The 19,079-nt window shown below is 37.4% G+C and overlaps 1 protein-coding gene across 2 annotated transcripts in view; it reads left to right on the top strand.

Moving 5' to 3' along the window:
* Window positions 1-14,769, top strand: part of TTC21B (tetratricopeptide repeat domain 21B) — a 41,275-nt gene extending 26,506 nt beyond the window's left edge. Inside the window, exons 21-29 of one of the 2 annotated variants that reach the window (XM_086465041.1) lie at window positions 3,492-3,602; window positions 4,198-4,279; window positions 4,799-4,949; window positions 5,432-5,593; window positions 5,993-6,188; window positions 7,977-8,201; window positions 10,829-10,949; window positions 13,247-13,314; window positions 14,278-14,769. In XM_086465041.1, the coding sequence (XP_086321167.1) occupies window positions 3,492-3,602; window positions 4,198-4,279; window positions 4,799-4,949; window positions 5,432-5,593; window positions 5,993-6,188; window positions 7,977-8,201; window positions 10,829-10,949; window positions 13,247-13,314; window positions 14,278-14,355 (1,194 nt within the window). In that variant the 3' untranslated portion in view covers window positions 14,356-14,769. Of the gene's footprint in view, window positions 1-3,491; window positions 3,603-4,197; window positions 4,280-4,798; window positions 4,950-5,431; window positions 5,594-5,992; window positions 6,189-7,976; window positions 8,202-10,828; window positions 10,950-13,246; window positions 13,315-14,242 lie in introns of both variants that reach the window. The other variant, XM_086465040.1, reaches the window with a different exon arrangement.
* Window positions 14,770-19,079: the final 4,310 nt, after the last annotated feature.

Here is a 19,079-nt window from a genome sequence, read left to right as displayed (position 1 = left end):
CTAACATTAAGACTGAGGAGACTGCCTCTCATAGTACAGGTACAGCTAGCACACAGAACCACAGAACGGCAGGGGTTGGAAGGGACCTCTAGAGATCATCTGGTCCAACCTCCCTGGGCAGCCTGTTCCAGTGCTCTGCCACCCTCAAAGTAAAGAAGTTTTTCCTCATGTTGAGGTGGAACTTCCTGTGCTCCAGTTTGTGCCCGTTGCCCCTTGTTCTGTTACTGTGCACCACCGAAAAGAGTCTGGCCCCACCTTCTTGACACCCACCCTTTAGATGTTTATAAGTGTTAAGGTCCCTTCTCAGCCTTCTCTTCTCCAGGCTAAAGAGCCCCAGATCTCTCAGTCTTTCCTTGTAGGAGAGATGCTCCAGTCCCCTCACCATCTTAGTAGCCCTCTTCTGCACTCTCTGCAGTAATTCTCTGTCTCTCTTGAACTGGGGGGCCCAGAACTGGACACAGTGCTCCAGATGTGGCCTCACCAGGACAGAGTGGAGGGGGAGGACAACCTCCCTCGACCTGCTGGCCACACTCTTCTTAATGCATCCCATGATACAATTGGCCTTGTTGGCCATGAGCCAGCAATGTGCCCTTGTGGCCAACTTGTCTACCAGAACTCCCAGGTCCTTCCCTGCAGACCTGCTCTCCAGCAGGTTGACCCCCAACCTGTACTGGTGCGTGGGGTTATTCCTGCCCAGGTGCAGGACTCTACACTTGCCCTTATTTGAACCTCATTAGGTTCCTCTCTGCCCAGCTCTCCAGCCTATCCAGGTCTCACTGAATGGCAACACAGCCTTCTGGTGTATCAGCCACTCCTCACAGTTCATTATCATCAGCAAACTTGCTGAGGGTGCACTCTGTCCCTTCTGGATATGTTGAATAGGACCGAACCTAATACTGACCCCTGGGGTGCACCACTAGTTACAGGCCTCCAACTGGACTCTGAACCACTGATCACAACCCTCTGAGCTCTGTTCTTCAGCCAGTTCTCAATCCGCCTCACTGTCCACTCATCTATCCCACACTTCCTAAACATACATGTGAGGGTGTGATGGGAGACAACATCAAAAGCTTTGCTAAAGTTGAGGTAGACAGCATCCACTGCTTTCCCCTCATCTACCCAGCCAGTCATGCTATCAGGTTGGTCAGTCATGATTTCCCCTTGGTGAATCCATGCTGACCGCTCCTGATAATCTTCTTTTCTTCCACCTCTTTAGACATGACAGCCAGGATGAGCTGTTCCATCACCTTTCCAGGGATGGAGGTGAGGCTGACTGGTCTGTAGTTGCCGAAATCTTCCTTTTTGCCCTTATTGAAGACTGGAGTGACGTTGGCTTTCTTCCAGTCCTCAGGCACCTCTTCTGTCCTCCATGACCTGTCAAAGATGATGGAGAGCAGCTTAGCAATAACATCTGCCAGCTCCTTCAGCACTCACGGGTGCATCCCGTCAGGGCCCCTGGATTTGTGAGTGTCCAGTCTGGCTAAGCAATCCCTAACCCAATCCTCCTTGACCAAGGGGCAGCCTTCCTTCCTCCAGACTTCCTCTCCTACCTCCAAGGTCTGGTATGTGGCTTTTGTGGTGTGCCATCCCAGTAATTCAGTATCAAAGCCTTTATTTATTGTTTTTTTTCTTTCGCACCAATACTGAAACACTAGCATGCATTTCCCTTCAATTCTTGCTACAATCATGCTATTAAGAGATTCCCATTGTTACAAGATACAGTGTGCACTGACATTTGTACTGAGTATCTGTTACATGCACTTACTGGAGATTTTTTGCTTTAGTCTGTTTTGCTAGCAACACAGAATACAGTGACATCTTGGAAAAATCTAAGACTGAATTTCTGATTAAGAATCTGCTTAGAGTAGTGAAAACAAGATACTTTTGTCTGCCCACAACTAGTATAAATGAGTCATTTCGCCCTCTTTCTATAGTTTCACAAGATTTGAACTTGTTTTCTTCCCTTCATTTTTAAAAACATTCCTAGTACAAAGTTAGAATTGAATTCTTTTAGATTACAAAATACGAATTTGAGCTGTTAAACACCCGCCTATTTCTTGATGTCTTCACAGAGTTTACTTTTCTTAAAATTATATATCGAAGTATTGGAAATTCCTTTGAAGCTATTTGTACTTGTTTCATCAGAACAATATCTCCTGTATTCTAGCCAAAGTAACCCAAACCAGATCTGAAGTGTTGCATTAAACAAATTACTCAGCTAAACGTGAAGAGAGTGCAGACCAAGTCATAAGGGGTTTGGGTTGTTGTTTCATTTAACATAGTTAAATCTGGTAGGTAAGGCAATGCAGTTTCTAGATGTAGACTTGAAGTAGGTCACAGACTGCATCAAGCACTTCATTTTACAATATCATTGCTTTTTGGCTTGGAGTTGAAAATTTAGAGACTACTTCCAGTCACTAGAAACTAGTATAGAAGTCCAGTTTAACTGGCATTCTTCTCTGACTTGCCCAAGGCAGAAAGTGTTCCTTGACTAGCAGACTGCTTTTTGGTCTTCCACTGTGTTAATGCACATAAGAACAGTGGCTTGAAGAAAGTTTTCCTAAGTAAAATTCTTATATACATGCTGTCTCCATATGCTTTCAATGCTTACCCACCTGCCATTCTGTTTCAGAATTATGTAGTATACGTTTGAATATATAAATAACAGGGTGTAGGAAGAAAACAGTTGTTAAATAGATTTGCAAGTAGCCTTTATATCCTGAACAGGATGTTCAAAACACTATTTTGATTCAGAAGTGCTCTTCACAAGTGTAACCAGAGAGGGAATTGCAATTGAATTATAAATGCCTCCTTTTTCAAAACAAAATCAAAACACCATGTAAAATTAAGCATCAAAACTCCAGTATGCTTCAATGGGAACTTGATTAAATCTGTGGTAACTCTTGTGTTTAGAAACTTTTCTGTGGCATTTTATTGAGAATAGTCTGTGATGGGACTTCAGCTTTAAGGGTGCATGCTTATGTACATATCAGTTTGTTAATATTTATTCTGCGATTGTGTGTGGATCCATTTCTGAGAAGCAGCCTTCATATGGTAGGTTTGGAAATGCAAATAAGGAAACTGTTTCTACTGGAATTTGCTTATACTCTGCAACTAATTGGTGAATGTTAATGAGGTATTTGCTTCTGTCAATTAATTTAAAACTACTTGCATCTACATTCTTTCCAAGAAAATTATTCTTACCAAAATACTGTAGTCTTCAGAGCAAGATTGTCTGAGCAGCTGTTTTTTTCAATGTACCTCCAGAATATCCCTCTGAAGAAGAAAAATTTTATCTGTTGTAAAGGTGAGAGAATAGAAATTAGTTAAAATACTTGACCAAAAGACCACAGGAAACAACACAGAAAGCTCTCTCTTTAGAAGAGAAATAAATTTTCCCTGAGGCTCTGATATATCAGGTTGATACTTGTAGAACTGAACCAGCTTTCTTCATCTTTGAATTACATATAGCTAAATATTTTAATCTACAGGCAATGCTGGAACTTGCACGTTTATATCTTGCACAAGATGATACTGATGCCTGCCAACATCAGTGTTCCTTACTACTGAAAAATGACCAAGATAATGAAGCAGCAACGATGGTATGTGCTATTGTACTAATCCCGTATCAGAAGTTTTTTGAGGTTCGTGTATCTGCAATGTGATGGATCCATAAAATACTACTTTTAAGAAAGCCTACGGCTTCTGGTTTCAAAGAACTTATGGAAAATACTTTGCCACAAAATGTTTTTCTGTTTCTACTGGATAATGATGCAATATGAAGTTTCTAGCAGTCACAGCCGGTCTTCAATCTCAGTGCAAAAGTGTGTCTTTAAAAGTACTACTAGAAGAAAAAGCAGTAGTTGTAAGATTGACTGAAGCATAGCTTAATGCATGGTCTATTAACAATTGACTAATGGTCAGGGAAGAAGTTATTTTTCCAGCACAGTGATACTAAAGCAAATATCTGAAAGAACTTCCAGAAAAGTACGGTGTGCATAAGGTAGATCTACATCCTTATCCTGTTTGTCTCTGTATAAACAGTAATGAAAAACCCAAGTCAGTTTACTATTTCTGCAATTCCTGCAGTGCTTTAAATCTATAGTTTCACTTCCCTACTTTAGTTCTCCAAAGTTCATTATAAATTACAACTTAAAATATTTTGTTTTATTTTCTCTGAATTGGTCAATATTGTAGATGATGGCTGATCTCATGTTCAGGAAGCAAGATTATGAACAAGCTGTCTTTCACTTCCAGCAGCTCCTAGAACGCAAGCCAGGTGAATATTTAGTGGTGATATTTTTATTTCTTTCTGATGCATAGTTCTAATGAGATAGGGCAATAAATACCTAAAAAATACTTGATATGATTAAAAAGAAATGTGCTATTTATAATGTAATGGATACTAAACCCAAAGACAATTACTGTATATAAAAACATAAAGCTATTGTAGGGGAAGATGTGAAAATTATTTCTCATAGATACAGTGATTTAATTTGCTGTGATGTAATGTGCATTGTTTACCTCAGGCCAAGTACAGCTAGGGTATTATTTACTTGTAACTGTAAAGCACTTACTCTTGTGTTTGTGTTCGTGCACTTGATAACTTAAAGCTAGCATTTTATTTCAAGATTAATACAGGAAGCTTGTCTCGGACAAGAACAATATGCCTTATGTATTACACCATTTATCATTTTTGAATGTGGAAAAAAAAAAAACCAAGCAGGCTCTATGTTTCTTAAACTATTTGTACAGCGAAGAACTAGACTTACAGTGTCCTAATTATTTGTATATTTAGATAACTATGCAACCCTCTCACGATTAATTGACCTGTTAAGAAGAGCTGGGAAACTAGAAGAAGTTCCAAGATTTCTTTTAATGGCTGAAAAACATTCTTCCAGAACAAAGCTTGAACCAGGATTTCACTACTGTAAAGGACTATATCTTTGGTACTTATGATTAAAATAAGGATTATTTTATTATGTAGTACACATTTAAATTAACTTTCATGTCATCTGTTATCATTCAAAGGTGCTGCTTATGGTGTGATAAGTAATATAGCACTGCTTTCCTAATTACTGAAGGTGCTAGGATATTAGGGGAGAGGTCTCCTTTTCTCTTCTGAAGTACTTTCCAATGAGCTTCTCTTTAAAATTAAGTTGTCTTATGTGTCTTACATCTTTTTTATTTCCTGCTTATTAAAAGGGATACTTTAGCTTCAGTAATATAACATCACTTATTTTCAAATTTTAGAATTTATCAGACTGGTTTTAGCCTGCAAAACCAATTTCCTTGCATTAGTATGCATCTGTTCAAACCTTGTGTTATGAGTGTGTGCAAGTGTCATCTGTTTAAACACCATGTTTATTCTTGGGATTTGGGACAATGAATTTTACTTGCCCAGCTTTAAATATTTTAATTATCTGTCTAGGTATACAGGTGAACCAAATGATGCACTCCGGCATTTTAATAAAGCTCGAAAGGACAGTGACTGGGGACAGAATGCAGTCTACAACATGATTGAAATTTGTTTGAACCCAGATAATGAAACTGTGGGTGGTGAAGTCTTCGAAAATCTAGATGCTGACATAGGGTAAGCAACTAAAATAAATATTGCTTGGGTTCTTCTGTCATCCCTTTCTCTGCTGCCCCTTAATAATGTACCTTAATTTAAATTGCTAGAACTTCATCTAATGCTTTGAATATTCTACTTACTATATTGTGAGAGAACATCCTAGACTGTAATAAGTCATCCTCAAGCAGAAAATAGAGAAGATTTTATCAGGAATCCTGGTCGCTTGCAGTGTTAAAACCAGCTTGTTAGGTTGGAACTGGTGTTGTTACAGAAGAGAATCAGTGTAGAATGCCTATGTAACAGAGCCATCTTGTACAAAATGGTATGCCTTTAGCATGGAATTGGTACTAACTTGTAATTGAATTAGTGTATATTAAAAAAAAGCTTTTACAAACACTTTCTTTCTGATGACAACAGTAATTCAACAGAGAAGCAGGAGTCTGTGCAGTTGGCTGTAAGAACAGCAGAAAATCTTCTGAAGGAACTCAAGCCTCAGACCATTCAGGGTCACATTCAACTGCGAATCATGGAAAATTATTGTCTCATGGCAACCAAACAAAAATCAGGTGTTGAACGAGCACTGAACGCTTTCACTGAAATAGTAGTGGCTGAGGTTAGTAACCTGTCTCACTTCCTCAGTCTTCTCTTTCACGTTTACTACTTTTTTTTAACTAGTCTCACAGTTTACATTCAGGAATAGTGGCATGTGTTAGTGCTGTTTGTTCTAAGGATTTTTTTTCCTATTAAAGAATATTTTATATGAAGTTTGAAAACAAAACACAAAACTCCCAAAAAAACAAAACCACAAAAACAACCCCAACAAAAACCCCATACCGAAATAACATCTTTTAGAATTTTTCAGCTGGATTGCAAATTGATCTCAACTAATGTTAATATTGCCAGTTACTGAAATGTGAATAGGCTGTTTGGTTTGAGTTTCTCTGTATGCTTTTTAATTCTCAGTCTTGCCACTAGGAGTGTGAAGTATATACAGTACCTTCATTCTGTAAGCAAAAATAATTAAATATAAGCTGCCTTCATGTACTTCATGGTAATTTGACAGAATTTAGATTCTAGGGCAAGATTATCCATCTGCTTAAAATTCATCCTTATGATGGAAATCTTCATTATTTTATAGCTACTTGTAGTGATTAGGTTTAGGATTAGTAACGGATACTCTTGTTTTCAGCACTTTTCAACAGATTTTATTTAAGCACACATAGACACATTTAGTCTGTCAGAATGTGAAGTAGTGCTTAAGTTATTACTACACGTTCACTGTGTGCGAAACTGCTCCTTGGCTGAGCTGAGTATTCTGATGCTTATCTTGTCTGTAAGGCAGTTCTGAGAATCAGAAACAAGGTGTCCCTCTGCCTCCAGCCCTGCTCGGGATTGATCTGAGGTCCTGTGAATATTGAATGTTTTTCACATGGTGACACAGTTCCAGCAGGAAGAATGCTCCAGTCTATTTAGTCTTCTCTCCAGGGTCACATAAAATACACAGACTTCAGAGGTTATTCAGCCATGCTAGGTGTGACTATTGAGGGAGAGGGGGGATGAGCTGATCATTATGTGGAAGAGGGGGTTTTGGTAGGGTCTTTTTTTATTATTTTTTTTTTTAAAAAACCCTATGGCAAGCCTATTTACAGCATAGCCCAACAAAGAGGCGTAGAGGCAGAATACCAATAGTGAGCCAGGAACACAGAGAGGGAGAAAGAAGCTTCTAAGTTAGCTGCTGATAGAGCTACTCTCTGCCTTTAGGAAGCAGTTTTGGGATGTGAGCCCCATTCTCACCTATACCCCATGCTAATAAAGGCAGGATTTCAAAAATCACACTTGCTCCTGTACATCTTACTGTTTTCCTGAGGCTCTTGCGTAGAATACTGGCTTTTAATAATCCTGTTTGTTAGACGTAGCTTTTGGATATAGGCAGTTTAGACTTACATTTTTAGGAGCTGTACACCTAATGTTAATGATAATTGGCACTTGACAGGATCTTCTAAAAGTAGAAAATACCCTTGTAACTTCAAGTGAGTTCAGTTTCTTTCTGAAGTATATATTTGTGTATCAAAAGGCTAGATCTCAGTGGTATTAGAATGTTTCTTGTTGAGATGAAATACCTGTGGATGCTTTCAGCATTTCCTGAGCCTGAAGATATTTTTGAGCCCAAACTTGTATTCAGGCTCTTAATTATTTAACGTGGTATTTATCATGATTAGTCTTACAGAAATAATCATAGCACTAGGTGGAAAACGTGTTTGTAAGATTGTTCTGTCTTCATTTCCTGAGATTCAGCTTCTTGGTTCACTGGTGAACTTTCACCTGGTGAAAGTCTTACTTTAAAAAACTATTAAAAGCAAAATAAAAGAGCACCAAGCAGTTGCTATGCTTTTTACTGCAGAAGGATCATATACCAGCACTTTTGGGAATGGCCACAGCCTACATGATCTTGAAACAGACTCCACGGGCCAGAAATCAGTTAAAACGGATTGCAAAAATGAGCTGGAATCCCATTGATGCAGAGGAATTTGAAAAGAGTTGGCTTCTGCTTGCAGATATATATATTCAATCTGCAAAATATGATATGGCAGGTGAATTGTTAAAACGATGCCTTCGTCATAACAGGGTAAGTGAATGTACATTAAAAGCAACCTTATTAACCTTATGGTTTAATTCATCTAAATGTTTAGTTTTAATCTGAAACATGATTTTGAAATGTATTTCTTTTTTGAGTTGCCTGGTATTTTGCTTATTAAGGAGAAGTAGAGCAAAACAAGCCAGGAAACTAGCAACTTTACACTGGAGGGTAGTAAACAAACCTGTGAATGCTGTCTTTTTCATTCATATTCTCTAATAACTTATGCAAGTTTTAGCTGTGGTGATACTAGAAGCTTAAGGTGTTTCTGGAATGTTAGAGAAGCATTTTACTGAGTCTTGCAAACCTGATGAAGAAAGATGTAGCTGTATAAATTTTGGAGACTTGATCCATTTATTAAGAGATGTTATTTTCATATCTTAAAACATGTTTTTAGACATTTATGTTTATAAACCTGCTACTATACAGGTTTTTCTTTTTTTTTAGTGCCAGTATTAATCCTCTGCTGTGAAGATACTGTCTGCTGGATTGTCTGGGGACAAGCTCTTAATGCTTTTTATCTCAGGGTTTCTGAGCAGACAAACTGCCCAATACTCTGCTTTGACTATAGGAACAAGTGGAAATCTTAGCTCTTGCGCTTATTTTTCTCTTTGTCCCTTTTTGCTGATGACAGTTTTCTATCTTTGCACTTCTCTTTTCTTCACGTGAGGCACATCCAATAGGCAAGTCTTTCATAAATAACTGTGCTGCAGATTCAGGATACTGTTTACAGTGCCCAGAGTTGGTTTGGAAAAGGACCTGATGCTGTATATCTCTTTTTCTGATTTTTTTCAGTATAGAAGGTAAGGTTTGTTATTCAGTCACACTTCTGCAACCTCCTTGAGAGGTACACTTTTTTGAACTTGTACGCTATCTAAATTTAAAACTAAGAGGCAGCTACAGCAGTTCTTGGTATAATGGTATCATGTGCTTCTGCAGAGATGCCTCATGAAATAGGATGTACTCATTTTCATTTTTACTGAAAATGAGTTTGAATTTAGTTAAGAAAAAAATCTACCTTACAGTTACACACTTGTCCAGATGGCCAAGGGAAGTGGCAAAATCCATGCCACTAGAGGATAAAAATGAATCATCTCCCAAAATAAGACATGTCCTCAAACAGGTGGTCTGTTGAACAGGTACATACCACAAATGACACTTTGCAGAAGTTCCCAAGCAGCTCTAAAAACATAGCCTGTCCAGTAATTTGTTCTCGTTAAAAATTTTGAGGCCCTTAAGGGCCTTAGATAAACAAGGTCTGCTTGATAGGAAGGAGGATGGCAAATTAGAAGTCTGCAACTCTGGTTCCTTAACAAAAACAGCGCAGTGAAGTTACTGACTTTTCTCCAACTTGCATGCAAAGCAGCTAAGCAGGAATTGTACTATACAAAGATATTGAATACTTTAGATCTTAAAATGTCTTGTTAATTCACAAGACAATAGTTTACATGGTATTCTCCAATTTGGAAGATTTGCTTAGCTTGAGAAAACACATTTATGTGATGAGTTTGTAGGATTGTTTTCGGAAGTCACAACTGAATGATGTGGGATCCTGATGAGCTGACTGTTTCAATGAAAATGGTTCCTTGCTGATGATTCTTCTTGAATTTGAATTTTGTTTCATTTATCACAAATGAGAGGGGGAGTATATTTTTATGCTCATCTTCCAGGCATTCCAATACTGCTTATCCCAGTATGCTGTGATTTGGAGGCTTTTCATCAGTACATTTTGGAAGTCTAATTGGAAATAGTGGAGTTAAAGATGGAATCTAATTTATATATCAGCATTTCTTTGCCTATGTTAAAAAAAAAAGGTGCATATTTTCATAAAAGCTTCAATTTTCTCTTGAAAATATTTGACCTATTGGCAGCATGAGAGTATAACCTGTTCACAGTAAGGGCTTATGGTAGTTAAGAATTTTGCTTATTTTTGTAATTCTTCTCCTGCTTTCTGTACTAGAAGATTTCTGTATGAATTACTGTATCTTTCCTACTAACTTTTATTATGGAGTTAAATTGATTTATATGTGTGTGTAGCATGAGCAAGACCAGTATTTTCATCTACTGCTTAATAGTTTTTGGAACCTGTTTTTCAAATGCTTGTAACTTGCCACTTGGAGTTATACAAAATGAAATATTTAATGGTTGATGTTCTCTTCAGGATATTTGTGTCTGTCTTTAGCTTTAAGTGGAAAATTATAATGTAAGACAGCTTCCAAAATAAGGCTATGAAAATACCTTGTTAAGAAAAAATGAAACATTTGTGGAAGATAGAATGCTTTCCGACTGGACTTGAAATGTGGTGACTGTAGGGTTATTAACTGAGAGAGGTGCCTACAGGGTTCCTGGAGGCTCTAAATAATTTTGAAGGAGTAGTTGCAGTGTCCACTGTGGTGAACCCTGTACTTGACTCAGAGTAACTTAGGAAGTTGCTGTGCAGAATTCCGTATGACTGATTTATATTACAGGTTTTTAGGTCAAGACTGTCTTGTCACCAAAGTTAGTACAGGTATCACTTGTGCTTTCCAGTTCTACAGATTTAGAGTATTTAAGCAGTTAAGCTGTTGAAATTGTTATATATAAGCTGACCTAAATGGATGGATACTTATATTTTGCAGTCGTGCTGCAAGGCTTATGAATACATGGGATACATAATGGAAAAGGAACAAGCATATAAGGATGCAGCAATAAATTACGAGATGGCCTGGAAATATGGAAACCAAACAAATCCAACAATAGGCATGTATATATAATCTGTCTGTATGATTTCAGGCACTACCGTAAGAACGAAACAGCCACTCTTTACTGGAAAGACTGCTTTTAACTTTCTGTTGAGATAGAGCATCACTGGTTTTTCCGCACATAAGAACCACAGATATTTAAAGGTGTACTTGACAGTCACTCAGCCCCCATGGCAAGAGCCTAGCAGCTTTATGGTGCTTCGGAAGTTTCATCTTACTGTTTTAGTACAAGATTTGGTCTGAAACAGTTTTAGTTTGCTCTCTGCGAACAGCTTTCTCTAGTACAGCATTAAATTTTGATACCATATTTATAGTAATGCAGTATGTACTGCCTATAGTAGAGAACCTTTTATAATACTCAGTATATATCTGATGGTGGCAGATCATTGATTTAATTATTTCATTTTGATAATCAGACAAATTATTTATATGGACAAGGTTTTGCATATGTGAGTAAGGATCTTGAAAATAAATTATTTAAATGTCTTTGTATCTGGTTTAAAAAAGACTGTTAACTGAAAACTTGGGATATTATTCAAGTTCCAATTTGGATGGTTAATTGAAGCATACACTAAACTGTTACACTTCTAGACTATTCTAATGTAGGGAAATCCTTTATGAAAAAGATACATGAGATAAAATGTCCTTTCTTACTCAACGCCTGGAGTCTGTCTTTACATCCCAAGGCTCGTAGTTTACACAAATTCTGTGCCAGGTTTTGGGCTGTGCTTATGGCCCCTCAAAAATACATACTACTTGCAGTCTTTAATCTGTGGTCTGGTTTTTGTGCCCTTTATTGTTAGGGTGAGAGAACCCTTGGCATCAACCAGAAAACAGTGGGTTTTTTAACAAGATTGTAACTGTTATCCATATGAACTGCCATACATTTTGTTTCTTTACCTGTGACTGCTGGATGCTGCCGTTGTTTGGTTAATGATTTTATTTAATACGATCTGTAGGTTAAAGTACTGTTTTATTAATGCAACTAAACATTTCTTGGTTTAGCTCCTGCTTTTATAACACATTTAAAGATATAAAAATGCACATACACAGATAGATTGCCAAAACTAGATGTTACCCTATGTACTGTGAGTCAAAAAATTAGAAGGGTCAAAGCAGAAGGAAGACTCTGATGTCAAAACAGAAATAAAAATGACTGATAGAAATCAGACTTAAGTTATATGGGAAAATCTCTAGATATCTAAGTATGAGTTTGGATGCAGTAATTTTACTAGTTGTTCTTGCTCCTGTAGACTGATCCATTAATGTCTTGGCTAAGATACTATAGTTGTTGATTAAATAAAATGTATTGCAAAGAAGATGTTTTAATAATAAAAAGGTGTGATTTCTTGAGTTTATAGAGAACATAGATCAAGACTTTTGCTATTTTGAAACCCTCTAGAGGGTAGGAATTGAACAAATTAGAAAATCATTTGGTGTCTAGACAGGAGAATGCCTTAGTGAAATGAAACTGTGGAATGGTCTTGCATGCAAAAAGTGAGAGTACAATATTGAAGGTACTATGTACACATTTTTCTAGTTTTGCGTACAGCTTTGTGAGAATTATGCACTAAAATTAAAATGGTTAAAGCAGCACAAACTGCATCTGGCAAGTAAAATGTATAAACTGGTATTGGATCCTTCATACTCATTTGCTAGGGGCAATAAGTTCATAAATGAAAGTAGTAAAATGCCAAATTTTGGAAATTGTATGCTTATAACCATTTTTTCCTCAGCCCTGATCTCTGTCCAGGCTGACACACTTGAGCTATACCTTTCATGTTGAAAGTATCATGACTGATTGTTGCTGTGCAACTTAGCTATTCCATTATGACTTTGTTTTTTTCAGTGGTCTGCTGACAGTGGAACAGAATAGCATTTAATTCTCTAGTTAGTGCTATCCTGGTCTTTTTTTTTTTCCTTCTTTTGTCCTTTAATAATAGAATTACCTTTACAGCAGGACACTGTACTGTAGGTCACAGTGAGAAACTCTGTGGGGTACCATAGTAATTGAAAGAGATAGTAATTATGTATTCTCTGCAGTAACACATGCTCTCCACAATAATGTCTTCTTTTGATTGAAACATAGCTATCAGTGTGTAAAGGACTTTCATTTACTACTTGAACTGACTTTCAGTAGAAATTTTGAACTCGACAGGCTTAGATGAGAGAATGCTAGAAAACAAACATACTAACTTTAGAAACCTACAGCGACGAAAATGAATTTGAATGTGCTGTTTTCATTATTCAATACAGAAACTGAAGTTGTTGCCTTTCCCTCCCTTTTACTTACAGGATACAAGCTGGCTTTCAATTACCTGAAAGGAAAGAGATACGTTGATGCAATCGATGTTTGTCATAAGGTAGAATTTGTATATGTACTTAAGACTCTGTCTACTGTAGCAACGTTCTTTTATGTGATGATCCTTTTTCTGTTGTTGTTGAGTTTAATTTTCTAAAATATATGACTTAATGTCAGAAAGATACCTTATTTAATAAGTTTGATTAAATTAAATATCTTCTACATAATCTGCTTTATCTGGAGCTCCCTGGCCACCAGGTAAATAAGAGATAATGTTGCTGGCTGTCATATGTGAGAGCATATTCAAATGGCAGCACCTTCTTTTGGCCCTGTGATTGCAATTGGTAAATCCATACAGAAGTACAGCTGAAGAAGGCAATCAAACGTTAATGTTGGAAGACACTGCTAGAAAGAAACTTCCAGTATTATCTTTGTATGGTCCAAATGTAAATAGAGTAGATGTAGAATAAGAGGAACAGCTACTATTACAGAAGCAGAGTGGTCATTATGAATTATTATTAGTATTAATAATGAAATAAATTATATTTGCTCTTTTGTGGAGAAATAAAGATAACTAGAAAGGACAAAATGAATGGAAGGATAAGGGAGAGGAGGGACGTGGGTAGAATATATTAAGGAAGAGTCTGAGGGAGTGAAAACGTAAGAGCAGTTTATCATTGCAGAGAAAGTGTACTTAAAATCTTGGAAATGTCTCCAGAGGTCACTATTTTGAATGCACACATTTCAAGACATCCAGAGGTTTTAGCCCTTGACCCCTGTGTGTTTTGCATCAAGGTGACAGGGCAGTGTGAAAGGGAAGTAAGGTGTCTTTGATAAAGCTGTTTGTGACCTCCATACATGGTAGTCTGTAGCCACAGTTAAATATTAATGCATACTTAAGCAAACTTGTCATGCTGTTACTTTAGTGTTATAATGTGTAAGCTCAATGATGAGGGGGAATAACCTAACACAGTATTCTTTCCTTTTAGACACAGAATTTTTGGGTTGTTTTGTCTTTTGACAGGTCCTTGAAGCACATCCAAACTATCCAAAGATCAGAAAGGAAATACTTGACAAGGCCCGTGCATCACTAAGAACGTGAATATTTTTTTGTGTGGCTCATGGACTTGTTTTAGTCTGACTTCGGAAACTATGACTGAAATACTGCAGTGACAGAGACCATATTGGCATAAAAGTACTGTGAATATGATTAACTTAATTATACTAGAGATCTGGATTATTTTCAAGAAAAATCTGCAGCCCTGAAACAAATTGTATTTATTCTTATTCGGGAGAGAATACTGCTTACATGTGTGCTATGTAAAGTGTCATCCGGCATCAAAAAAAAGTGTCATCAGCATTATAAAAATGTTTCAAAGCATGTAACTCAGTATTTTGTTTTGTCCATTTGAATTAGCACTCAAAACAACAGCCTATCCTGTCTGTTAGTGCATTATTAAAATGCTGGATCTCAGTTCGTGTAAACCATTTAGTCATAATTACACTGTAGTCTTTATTACCACAGGTGTATTTCTAAAGTATGTTTTTTGATTTTTACATATTCTAAGCATGCTTTATTTTTTTATCTTGAAGAATGAGCTATATACGTTGTGCTCAATTAAACTTTTTTAACATTTTTAATGAAAATCTATGTATTTAAAATTAAGACCATATGTAAATATTCAGTAAAGGCTTCTATAGATCGTGCGAGTCTTACACAGAATTTATTTTATACTCATGCTGTCTATTATCCACCTGTCAGATTTCCATGAAGAGAAATGTTTGATATTTTTAATTTGGAGTGTTTAGTCTTTCAACATTGTATGTGCAGACAGCACAGTTGTATGTGCAGACAGCACAGTTGTATGTGCAGACAGCACAGTTGTATGTGCAGACAGCACAGTTGTATGTGCAGACAGCACAGTTGTATGTGCAGACAGCACAGTTGTATGTGCAGACGTTAGCACTCATTTTGTTTAATCCATATAAAACACCTTTCCAGAGAAATTGTTTTGATTAGAGGGGATTATGATCTTCTCATGTACGGAATAAACATGTGGATCTTTAAGGAAGCAATAGCACATCATATATGAATGAGAGGAAGGAGAAGGATCAGGTTTTTTTCAGTGATGCAGAATTTTTCAGTGATGCCTAACAAAAAACACTCCTGTATTTGGTTTTCAAACAGCACTTGATGTTGTATATATTTGACTCAAAGTACTGTTTTTGGCATGAAAGGAGAATTCTTAATACTAGTTTCTTAAAATAACTGACTTCAGTTTTCTCCTCAAGCTAAAACTACCTTTTCATGTTGACATTGTGTAAAGTCACTGTCATTTGATTTTTCGGTATCTTTTTTTTGTGACAACTGAATGTTAGGGCTCCAAAAGAGAGGCTGTTTACAATCGTGTCAAATCTTGCATGTCAATAACTGGGTGCTGTATCCTGGGTAACTTTATAGCCTTGTTTCCTAATTGACATGCATCACTTTATGCAATGCCGCTACCTACTGGTGGTTTCCCGACTTTGCATTCCAGTAACTTTTGAGCTGTGATAAGTAGTATAGCACTACTTTCCTAATTACTTTAAGGGGCCAGGATTTTAGGAAAAGTCTCCTTTTCTCTTCTGAAATACTTTCCTATGAGCACCTCTTGAAAATGTGTCTCAGGACTGTAACACTTCTACAAGATTTGTGTGAATGTTAGAATTGAGAAAAGACCCAAATAAGTGGCCCTTCCTTCCCTAGGGAACCTTGAAACTTACACTGTAGCTGTGTCCCTTCTGTTCAAGCACTGGCTGTTGGTGTGTACAGAACTGCACTAGGAACAGTACAGGCTTCCTGGTTTTTTCCTGCAGGCTGTACAGCATGATAGAGCTCTGAGGAAGAAGATTTAGGAGGCTGGGGAAAAACTGATGATACAGAAGTGGTATGAGGAACATAGAAGGATCTGGAAGATGGTGAGGCTGGAGGGAACTGTAAGGGAATGGGCTGTGGGAATCAGTAGACTATGAATTCTTAAACTATGCTGTGTTGTTGGTTGGTTTGGGTTTTTTTCCCCCCCCAATGCTAAAAGAATAAGTACATAAGCCTTATTAAGGCAGTTTCTAGTAAAACAGCATTTCTTTGTATGCAGCTGTATTTATACAGGATCAATGTGGCTTTGCTGCCTCGATAGCATTGGAATAACATTTAGCCAAAGTTTAGAATAAAAATAGGTGGGTTTAAATCAATACATGCAAGATGCTTTCAGAAAAGGCAAGACTAATTTACTTTATTTTGGTTTATCATGAGTGTAAGATGGACATTTTCATAAGATGGGTAAAGATTAGGTCATGACAATGATAAGATACAGAAATTCATTGATAGAAATTGAACTGGGGCTTTGAGCTTTTCATGGCTGACTTGAAGAGCTATGTTCGTATACCATGCAGGTGAAAGATTTCTGAATTCCCATTAGCCATCTTGAGCATATCTAGCCACTAGTGTCTTGACAGCTATGAGGTCTTTAAAAGGAGAGTGCAGATGAGGCACATATTTGGATTTAAATTGGAAAAAAAAGAAACCAAACCAATGGTGGATATATGTAGTCCTTTGGAGGAAGTCTTGCTTTAATATAGTATTCCCAGAAGAAATAAATGGCCTTTCCATTTCCCTTTTGGTTTATATAAGCCCATTTGTTTTCCTTTCCTTACTGAATCTTCTTTTTACTTTCTCTGCAGAAGGAATGGCTTTGTTTCATTTCTCTGTAGTCCAACTAATTGAATGTGTTAATTTCAGCTTTCCTTCTGCTTTTACAGTCTCTCATTTTAAAAATGCATGTCCTGGTAGCTTGTTTTGTAGCCCCTTCTTAATAAATGGGTTTGAATGGAAGAGACTTTTGGGATGGAGGGGAGTCAGTAATGCTCGTTTCAAAGAGCTGCAGTCTTCAGTGTGGTGTTGCTTAGCAACCCATCTTCCACTTTTGCCTTTGGTGAATAAAAGAGGAGGGTGAAGCTGTGGTTTCTATTGATTCATTCACTGAAACTGGAACTGTAAGCATCTTGTGGCTATAGCAACATAAACCAAGGTGTGTTTTCCTCTCCTCCCTTGCCCACCTTTCCCCTGCAGGTACAGAATGCCTAGAAGGTCTTCTAGAGGATATGTAAACATTTTTTGTAACAGTGTACTAAATAATGCTTCTGTTTTAATTCCCTACTGTTTTTTTCAGATTTGTACCAATACTAGAAAGATCGTCTAGAAAGTATCATTAGGTAAAATAACTAGTATAATTAGCTAAAATAGCTAAACTAGCAAGACTGTTAAAGAAAAACAGAGTAGTAATTTGCAGGGTTTCCCCCTGGTTTTGGACTAGGTTTGACTATTGCGAGTCACTTCTCAAATGTGGCTACAGCAGTTTTTAGACAGGCTCGTAGATCAGGCAACTCTTGTTTAATAACCGAAACCTTAGTCTAGTTACTCGTTAGATGAGTGAGTAGCTTTATAAATTATGATAGTTTAGACAGAGTTTATAGAAAATTTGTTGAAAATTTTCTGAACAAATTGTCTTTGAAAGTGGTCCAGGAGACGTTTCAGGGAAGTCTCGATAGTGGGGGTAGATCCTGGCTCTTGAGAAGTTGATCATAAAGAACTCATTAGTGTGTTCCCTATACAATGCTGAACAGGAAAAAATAGGAAAAGGAATTAAGGGAAAATGTTATTAGCAACTATTTCTCCATCAGCTTGTGACTATGCCACTTTTTAAAGTAACATCACTATTTTGTTGGTTTAAGCTCCTTACAACTGTGACTTCTGATTTCTGGCTTCATCTACTTAGTGGTTTACTTCTTGCTTCATCTTGCAATTAAATCAAACCCTTTTTCTTTTTCTTTTTCTTTTTTTTTTTAAACATTGACCCGCCTTAAAATGTTTAGAATTGGACTGTTACTGCAAAATTATGTGACAGGTGCTTGCTAAGAGAGGAGCTGAGTGAATGCTCTAAATCTTGTTCTGAAGTACTAGTTTTAGGTTGGTTTTTTTTTAAGGTGTCGGTATGCCTGTTAATGCAGGCCTTACTCTGGAAAACAGCAGCTTTTTAAATGTTCATACTAGAAATCTGCCTTACTTGAATTTTGTGCTGTGAAAAGCTGGATGTTGGCCATGCATGTCTCAGGTGACGTACTTGCTATGGTTGAGGCCTTGACTTTCAAAGGCATCAGGAATGATTTTTAACATGCTAGGAATACCAGCACCTATTAATTGGGATTAATTCTGATCTAAATCTTCATCAGGTGTTCCTGGGGAAGATGAGTTCACTCATAAATAGTGGTATTAACATTTCTGTTGCTGCTATAGAATCAGTATAACTCCTGGCAAGATACCATGTTTAGCTCGTGGAAGAAGTCAGTGTTGAATGCTGGACTGGGGCTGTAATAGTGCTACTCTTAAGTAACAGAAGATAAAAGGGAGACTTCATGCTCTATTAAAATGAGAAGCAAACTTTCTGCCTTTTTTTTTTTTTTTTTCCCCAAAATTAAACCGTACTTTTATAGAAAAGGGATTTTTCTCTCTCTCCCTCTGGGAAACTTGGCCCTGCAAAGGAAGGGAGCTCAGTGGGATATCCTTTCCCTCAGACTCTGATCTCACCTCTCAGGGATTTTGTGTTCCGTGTCCCAGCAACGGGAGCTGGGAGTGCTGGGTCAACCCCGTCTTACGCGACGTAACACTAACGTGACTGAAGAGAAAACCGCAGCCCCCTGCCGCGGTGCTCAAAATGCACTCTGTAACGGGGAGGCTGAGGCGCGCGGCGCGGGCCGGCCCCTGCTGCGGCGGGCATTATGCCATTACCT

The sequence above is a fragment of the Leptosomus discolor genome, chromosome 5, assembly GCF_034619465.1.
Source record: "Leptosomus discolor isolate bLepDis1 chromosome 5, bLepDis1.hap2, whole genome shotgun sequence".
Taxonomy (NCBI): domain Eukaryota; kingdom Metazoa; phylum Chordata; class Aves; order Leptosomiformes; family Leptosomidae; genus Leptosomus; species Leptosomus discolor.
This window is presented reverse-complemented; position numbering and strand designations above follow the sequence as displayed.